At 43.9% G+C, this 9,501-nt stretch overlaps 1 protein-coding gene across 1 annotated transcript; it reads right to left on the bottom strand.

Moving 5' to 3' along the window:
• Positions 1-3,917: 3,917 nt before the first annotated feature.
• Positions 3,918-4,451, bottom strand: LOC147985413 (uncharacterized). The gene has a single exon (XM_087541557.1). The coding sequence runs from the start codon at positions 4,449-4,451 to the stop codon at positions 3,918-3,920; it is 534 nt and encodes a 177-aa protein (XP_087397683.1).
• Between the last annotated feature and the right edge of the window lie 5,050 nt (positions 4,452-9,501).

The raw sequence follows: 9,501 nt of genomic DNA on the forward strand, positions 1-9,501 counted from the left end.
CCACATGATATGTGTTTTGCTTGGATCATCAATTTATTTTGTTAGGATTTGCTTTCTGTTTGAATAAAATATCAAGATCTGAAATTCTTAAATGTTAGATAGTCTTCACATAGTTGCATAATTATTCAACTACTCATTGATCTACACTTATAACTTTCGGAGTAGTTTGTCATTTGATCTAGTGCTTCACTTATATCTTTTAGAGCATGGTCGTAGTTTTATATTGAAGAAATAGATGAACTCTCATGCTTCACTTAGATTATTTTGAGAGTCTTAAATATCATGGTAATTTGCTTAAAATCCTAATATTCTAGGTATACAAGATTAATAATAAAATTCTCTTATGAGTGTGTTGAATACTAAGAGAAGTTTGATACTTGATGATTGTTTTGAGATATGAGGATGGTAATATTAGAGTCATGCTAGTTGAGTAGTTGTGAATTTGAGAAATAATTGTGTTGAAGTTTGTGTTTCCCGTAGCATACACGTATGGTGAACCGTTATGTGATGAAGTTGGAGCATGATTTATTTATTGATTGCCTTCCTTATGAGTGGCGGTCGGGGACGAGCGATGGTCTTTTCCTACCAATCTATCCCCCTAGGAGCATGCGCGTAGTACTTTGTTTCGAGAACTAATAGATTTTTGCAATAAGTATGTGAGTTCTTTATGACTAATGTTGAGTCCATGGATTATACGCACTCTCACCCTTCCACCATTGCTAGCCTATCTAGTACCGCGCAACTTTCGCCGGTACCATAAACCCACCATATACCTTCCTCAAAACAGCCACCATACCTACCTATTATGGCATTTCCATAGCCATTCCGAGATATATTGCCATGCAACTTTCCACCGTCTGTTTATTATGGCACGCTTCATCATTGTCATATTGCTTTGCATGATCATGTAGTTGACATTGTATTTGTGGCAAAGCCACCATTCATAATTCTTTCATACATGTCACTCATGCATCATTGCACATCCCGGTACACCGCTGGAGGCATTCATATAGAGTCATAATTTGTTCTAGTATCGAGTTGTAATCATTGAGTTGTAAATAAATAGAAGTGTGATGATCATCATTCAATAGAGCATTGTCCCCAAAAAAAAGAAAAAGGCCAAAGAAAAAAAAGAAGGCCCAAAAAAAGAAAAAAGAAAATAAAAAGGGGCAATGCTACTATCCTTTTACCACACTTGTGCTTCAAAGTAGCACCATGATCTTCATAGTAGAGAGTCTCTCATGTTATCACTTTCATATACTAGTGGGAATTTTACATTATAGAACTTGGCTTGTATATTCCAATGATGGGCTTCCTCAAATTGCCCTAGGTCTTCATGAGTAAGCAAGTTGGATGCACACCCACAATTAAGAAGAATTACATTGAAATTATGCCAACTAGCATTCCACATCAAAAACTATCTTTTTTATCATTTACCTACTCGAGGACGAGCAGGAATTAAGCTTGGGGATGCTTGATACGTCTCCAACGTATCTATAATTTTTGATTGCTCCATGCTATATTATCTTCTGTTTTGGGCAATATTGGGCTTTATTTTCCATTTTTATATTATTTTTGGGACTATCCTATTAACCGGATGCCCAACCCAAATTTGCTGTTTTATGTCTATTTCAGTGTTTCGAAGAAAAGGAATATCAAACGGAGTCGAAACGGAACGAAATCAACTGGAGAAGTTATTTTTGGAACGAAAGCCATCGGATAGACTTGGACTCCACGTCAGGAGATACGGGAGGTGCTCACGAGGGTGGGGGGCGTGCCCCCCTGCCTCGTGGGGCCCCCGTAGCTCCTCCGACGTACCCCCTGCACCCATATATACCTACGTACCCTAAAACTTCCAGAACGCACAGTAGATCGGGAGTTCCGCCGCCAGAAGCCTCCGTAGCCATCGAAAACCAATCTAGACCCGTTCCGGCACCCTGCCGGAGGGGGCAATCCTTCTCCGGTGGCCATCTTCATCATCCCGGTGCTCTCCATGACAAGGAGGGAGTAGTTCTCCCTCGGGGCTGAGGGTATGTACCAGTAGCTATGTGTTTGATCTCTCTCTCTCTCTCTCGTGTTCTTGATTTGGCACGATCTTGATGTATCGCGAGCTTTGCTATTATAGTTGGATCTTATGTTTCTCCTCCCCCTCTTCTCTCTTGTAATGAATTGAGTTTCCCCTTTGGAGTTATCTTATCGGATTGAGTCTTTAAAGATTTGAGAACACTTGATGTATGTCTTGCCGTGGATATCTGTGGTGACAATGGGATATCACGTGATTCACTTGATGTATGTTTTGGTGATCAACTTGCAGGTTCCGCCCATGAACCTATTCATAGGGGTTGGCACACGTTTTCGTCGTGATTCTCCGGTAGAACTTTGGGGCACTCCTTGAGGTCCTTTGTGTTGGTTGAATAGATGAATCTGAGATTGTGTGATGCATATCGTATAATCATACCCACAGATACTTGAGGTGACATTGGAGTATCTAGGTGACATTAGGGTTTTGGTTGATTTGTGTCTTAAGGTGTTATTCTAGTACTAACTCTAGGGCTGTTTGTGACACTTATAGGAATAGCCCAACGGATTGATTGGAAAGAATAACTTTGAGGTGGTTTCGTACCCTACCATAATCTCTTCGTTCGTTCTCCGCTATTAGTGACTTTGGAGTGACTCTTTGTTGCATGTTGAGGGGTAGTTATGTGATCCAATTATGTTATCATTGATGAGAGGACTTGCACTAGTGAAAGTATGAACCCTAGGCCTTGTTTCCTAGCATGGCAATACCGTTTACGCTCACTTTTATCACTTGTTACCTTGCTGTTTTTATAATTTCAGATTACAAATACCTTTATCTACCATCCATACACCACTTGTATCACCATCTCTTCGCCGAACTAGTGCACCTATACAATTTACCATTGTATTGGGTGTGTTGGGGACACAAGAGACTCTTTGTTATTTGGTTGCATGGTTGCTTGAGAGAGACCATCTTCATCCTACGCCTCCTACGGATTGATAAACCTTAGGTCATCCACTTGAGGGAAATTTGCTACTGTTCTACAAACCTCTGCACTCGGAGGCCCAACAACATCTACAAAAAGAAGGTTGTGTAGTAGACATCACTGATCTAGTGGCATCCCTGGCAATTCTTCAAAAAATACATCTGGAAACTCACTGACCACCGGAATCAACTCCATGTCTGATGCAATGGCGGTATAAATCATTCCTTCTTTGGTATGGTTCTGCGAGCAAAGAACTGAGCTGACTACCCTGAGGGATTTATTAAGGTGACTCCCTGGGTTGCACAGTTGATATAGACTTGATGCTTTGTCAGCCAGTCCATTCCCAAAATGACATCCAGCTTCGTAGATTCAATAGATACCAAGGTGGCGGGGAAAATAACTCCATTGATGTTTATTTCTAGTCCTCGGCAGACAACATTTGTTCTGAGCATGGATCCTAGGGATTGTACCACCATAGATTTTTTCCAGAAGAGTGCAAGAAAACTAGTGTTGGGCAACAAAACTCCGTGAAATAAAAGAATAGGAAGCCCCCGAATCGAATAAAATTGTTGCAAGTATGTTATTAACAGGAAACATACCAATGACCACTTCCGGTGTTTCTTGGGCTTCCTCTGCGGAGAGGTGATGAACTTGACCTTAAATGAGCTTCTGAGTTGAGAAGGACCCCATGTTGTTAACTTGTGGCTTGATAGTTGTGGGTGGCTTGCCATTCTTGGGACACTGTCTTGCATAATGTCCAGTCTGACCACAAGCAAAACATGCATTGTTACGCTGACAATCTTCCTTTACTGGGTTGGTAACAATGTTCTTTACATGATTATCTATTTTGTTGTTACCCTGCTGCCATGTTGGTTTGAACTCAAACTGAGGCTGCTGCCAGGTACGGGCCTTCTAAACAATCTTTTCATCTTTCTTGGGCTCAAACTTGCGTTTGCAATCTTCATAAGTTGACTTGTGATCATTGGGAAGCTTATGTTCCCTTTCTGCAATGAGAGCCTTGCTCACCAAGGTTTGAAAGTCGGGAAAGTCCAGCATGCTGAGTGTGCATTGGAGGGTATGATTGGGTCCTCCAATGAACCAATCGATCTTACTTTCTTTAGTGGCTACATCATGAATGGAATAACGAGCCAGGTGATTGAACTTGTTTAAATACTCACTTATGAACATGCTCTCTTGTATAAGAGCAAGGAACTCCCGCTTCTTGACCTTCATGATGCCGGCGGGAATATGATACTTGCGGAATTTATCCTTGAATTTATCCCAAGTAATCTCGTCTTCAGCAGGCCACATAGCTTTAGTATTGTCCCACCATAAAGCAGCCGGCCCTTCCAGATAATGAGTAGCAAATGGAACCTTGTCGATACCTTCAGTGCGAGCAATTTCTAACTTCCTCTCAATTGTCCTCAGCCAATCATCAGCCTCCATAGGATCTGCGACTTGACTGAAACTTTGTGGCTTGGTCCTCTGGAAGTCTGATAACTTGGAGTGTGATTGCCATTATTATTGTTTTGCCCAACCATAGCCTGCATACTTCTCAGAAATTGAAGCAAATCTTGGTTTCTCTTTTCTTCAAACATGCGCATAATCTGCTCGGTTGTAGGTGGTTGGGGCGGAGGAGGTGGTGGAGGTTGATATGGTTCTAGAGAATGTCTTGCTTGCCTGGCGGATCGACGAACTGGGATATCATCACCACCATGACTGTTGCTGCCACACCTCGTCATCCTATATTTTTTCCCAATATGAAGCATCAAGATGAGCAACATCCATAAAGAGAAAAAAAATGGAGAAGGCAAAGTGACAACCCTGATAAAAAGGCAAGGAAAAAACAAGGTGAATAAAAGTCATAACATAATTATGCATAACCTCCACATCATACATGGGAAGAAAAGCATGATGGATGGTACAACTAAGCATACAACAATACATCACGACATACTCGTCTACTCATGAAGGCAATGATCACACTGGCACTCTGATGACTCTGAGTCGGAACTGATAATGTTAACAAAAACCTCCGGAGCAAAGGAAACACGGCGATGCTGATGAGAAGGCTCTCCCTCAGGATCAGGTGCCGGATGACTATGCAGCATAGGTGCGGCAGGAGTAGTGAGAAGTAAAGTCCACTCGGCAGGAGACTCGTGAGGAGTCACCGTCGAGGTCTCCGAGTTACTCTGAGGGGTAACCGGAGTGGGTGGAGGTAAAGTAACTGGGGAAACCATAGGAGTGTAAGCAAGTGAAGGTGGAGCGAAGGCAGATCGAGCGGCGGCAAGAGCCTCTCGAGTGTGGGTCAGCTCCTGAGTTAAGATGTGGATCAGAAGGTACCCAGCCGTTATGTAACAAGAAAAGTGGTCCGCTGAACGGTCACACTCTGGATCAATGATAGGAAAGCGGGTGCGTCCAGTATCGAACATGGATGGGTAGTAATAGAAACCTGGGTGGGTCTGCATCTAGATCTCGTTATAGTGCAAATCAATGAGAGCCTCGAATGCAGCAAACTGGAGTGCCTGGTCGGGTGAAGAAGCAAATTCGCCCTTGGTAGAACAGGTATAGGTGCTTGTCAGGGTGATGTGGTGCATGACGACCTCTGCGTGGTACTCATATACCACATCTGCAAGCTACTCCCAGTACACCAGGTACACCGGGTCATCACCGTCGGGGTGGAGTTGGCGCCAAATGTTGTGAAGAAGGTGAGGAAAGGTGGAGGGTGCCGGCTTGAGCTGATACGGATATTAAACAAGAGCCATCTACACTCACAACATTAGTCAGTCAGTAATAAGATAAACTATGTGCATGCAATGCAGCAACCAAGCGCAAATGCACACTCAAATCACCCAAGGACTTCTATCTACCGCTTTCTAACGCGTCAGCTGTCTAGGGCATCCTGCAGTCAGTGCGGCTCTGATACCAAGCGTTGTGGCACCCCGGCTCAGAGCAACCGATTTACCTTGCATTGCCAGCCGAGAGGTCAAGTCTTTTGGCAATACACAATAACTTGGTACAGAAACAACCGCTTTATTGATCTCTTGCGGATACATAGGTTCGATGGTTACATAATGAAACGAGGCCAAGCGGCACACATGGTGCGGCTGCACTTATGTACATTATTTAGTAGACAAGACAGGGGCCTCGATGATAAGGAAGCATCTACGCGGCAGCGGAACAATGATGTAGCGGAACTTCAGCTCACACAGACACTGCTGGGACACGGCCTAGATCGTGACGAACCAAATGACTCCAACTCCTGGTACGACTTCTCCTGAAACTGGCATGACACACCAAGTGAGTACTTTGAATGTACTCGCAAGCTCACAGCAAACAAAGCAAATATGACAAACAACAACAAGGCATTTAACAAGTTGAATGCATGAGGATGAGCATGATACTGTATCCATGAAGTGCACATGGTGCAATGATCATGGTCCCTCAGACCAACTTACCATCTCGAGTTACCTCGTAACTGAAAGTGCGTTATATCGACTAGAGGGGGGGTGAATAGGCGATTTTTATGGAAGTCTTCAAAACGTGGAAGTTATGAAGACAAACAGTAGAGATATGTCTATTACTATGCAGCGGAAGTTAGACTACACTAGGCAAGCCATGGCCAAGTATCAACAGAGTGAAAGCACAGTGACAAATAGCTGTAGTGTAATTAGGATCAGGTAGGAAGATACTATGAAGCCAAACAGATCATACACTCACGTTGTGAAGACAAAAGATAGAACAGACACGCAATGACTTCACAATGAGTGATCAGTAAGTAAAAGGAAGTGAAGATGAAACCAGTGACTCGTTGAAGACAATGATGTGTTGGACCAGTTCCAGTTGCTGTGACAACTGTACGTCTGGTTGGAGCGGCTAAGTATTTAAACCTTAGGACATACAGTCCCGGACACCCAGTCCTGAACACGCAGCTCAGGACACCAAGTCCTCACCGTATTCTCCTTGAGCTAAGGTCACATAGTCCTCGCCCAATCACTCTGGTAAGTCTTCAAGGTAGACTCCCAAACCTTCACAGACTTCATTCACTGGCAATCCACAATGTCTCTTGGATGCTCTGAACACGACGCCTAACCGTCTGGGGATGCACAGTCCTCGAGTGTAATAAGTCTTCAGATCACACAGACAAGAAGACTTAAGTGATGCCCAATGTTCTCTGGCTCTGGGTGGTTAGGGATTTATCCTCGCAAGGAATTCTCTCTCTCAAAGGCTTCGAGGTGGGTTGCTCTCAAACGACAAAAGCCGTGCACTGAAATCTGAGCAGCCAACCGTTTATGGTTGTGGGGGGTGGGCTATTTATAGCCACTTGGCAACCCGACCTGATTTGTCCGAAATGACCCTGGGTCACTAAGGAACTGACACGTGTCTCAACGGTCAGATTTCAAACTCTCATGGCAACTTTACTTGGGCTACAAGCAAAGCTGACTTGTTCGGCTCTGGACAAGATTCGCTCTCATTGTCTTCACTCGAAGACATAGGTTTTTGGTTTAGGCATCACTTAAGTCATTCTGACTGGTTCTCCTGGACCCCACTTAACAGTACGGTGGTTCCTATGACTCAACACAAAAGAAAAAGAACTACGAAAGATCTAAGTCTTCGAGCTCCATAGGCTTCATAACGTGCCTTCTTTTGTCATAGTCTTCAATGTGAATATCTTCATATACCACCTTTGACTTCAATGTCTTCATACATTTTTAGGGGTCCTCTCTGGTAGTAAAACCGAATCAATGAGGGACTTCTACCTGTGTTATCCTGCAATTCTCACAAACACATTAGTCCCTCAACTAGGTTTGTCGTCAATACTCCAAAACCAACTAGGGGTGGCACTAGATGCACTTACAATCTCCCCCTTTTTGGTGATTGATGACAAACTAGTTGAAGTTTTCAACGGGGAATATAGTATGTGAAATTGTAAAGGATAAGGAATTGTCTTCATAAGTTGCAAGGGCTCCCCCTGAAGATGTGCATATAAGTTAATTTGCTTTTGGAATGCAAATGCACATGGCAAGTTGTACTTGTGGAGATCCACTTCAGCTTATGATGACAATCCACTATGCATGTGAAAGTATATGAAGATAATGACATGCATAATGGAAAATGGACGTCTGCAGAATGAGATAAGTGCGGAATTTATCGTCGCACATGCGGAATTTATCTTCGCATAACAGGGTGGCAAACAAGTAGCAGACGACCATCTGGTTTAAGTGTTACAACTCATAAGAACTAAATGTAGCAAAAAACGAGAGTTGTAAGCACGAAGCAAAATATAAGGCACCCGCCCATATGAACCCGCTTGAAGACTATCAATCTCATATGCTTCTCCCCCTTTTGTCAGTAATGACCAAAAAGGTTTGAAGACATAGAGCCTCTACTCGTTCCCATGAGGAGTAGATGAAGTAGCAGGGTTGTTGGCGTTGTTTGGCGGTGCAGAAGAGCTTGGAGGTGCTGAAGCAGGTGGCGGTGAGGTAGCATCGTCTTCTTCATCAATGATTCTGGCAGTGACTGTGGCAGCAGATGAAGAGAACTCAGAGTCTTCAAGTGATGGTGTGCTTCGCATCACAGCCCTTCTAGGAGGTGTGGTGTCAAACTTGAATCGCTCAGTGAAGCCATCCTCTTCAAGTTCAGCTTCAGTACACATCATTGATAGCCCTTTCCATGTACGACGACAGGTTTCATGGGTAACGAAAGCATTCTTGGTGGCAAGATTTTGAAGACAATTAACATCCACCAAGAGGCTTTTCATCTGACGCTTTAGCCAGTCATGATGCCTATCTTGTTTTTGATGAAGAGCCACAAGAAGCTCTCGGTCATTGAGAACACGAGCGCGCTTCTTGGGTCTTGAAGCAGTTGCACTGTCAGTGGCTTCAGTTGAAGCAGGGTGTGGTGCACGTGTAGTGCCAGCCAAAGGATACACCCTGGAGATGGCTTCAACACCTTCAACGTTCTGAGTGAAGCTCTGGTGTTCTGCATTCTGAAGACTCAAAGGTTGCTTGGCATGCTCAGGATATATAGCTTCAGCAGAGGTATCCACATCTGGCAAGAAGATCCGATGGTTGCGGGCTGAGGGCTGATATGAGATTGCAGAGTGAAGCTTGATCAGTCTCATTACCCAAGGAGCATAGAACTTCAAACCAAGTAAATCTGAGCCTGATGTAGCAAGTTGGCGTATGAAGAAGTCCTGTGCATTGAAGCATTTGCCATGAAGGATACAAAATATCAGAGTCTTCATTGCACCCTCGATCTTGGCATTTGGAGAGTGCCCTTTGATAGGCCAGAGAGTCCGCCGGATAATGTGATAGATGGTTCTGGGCAGGTAAGGAGCATCGTGGGGCAATGGCTTCATCATGGAGAGCATCTGACTCATATTCGGTTCAGGCCTCTCGAATATGCTCTCAAGAGCTTCAGTGTGTAGTGGACAGCCTTCCTCGAAGAATCCGCCAGGAGTGGGCAGGTCGGTGAGCTCAATGATATCAAATGC

The sequence above is a fragment of the Triticum urartu genome, chromosome 2A (assembly GCF_056163025.1).
Source record: "Triticum urartu cultivar PI428250 chromosome 2A, HENAU_Tu73, whole genome shotgun sequence".
Lineage (NCBI taxonomy): Eukaryota > Viridiplantae > Streptophyta > Magnoliopsida > Poales > Poaceae > Triticum > Triticum urartu.

Bases quoted from the DNA above. Each gene is read 5' to 3' on its own strand.
- LOC147985413 (XM_087541557.1), bottom strand. From the start codon at position 4,451: ATGGAGGCTGATGATTGGCTGAGGACAATTGAGAGGAAGTTAGAAATT.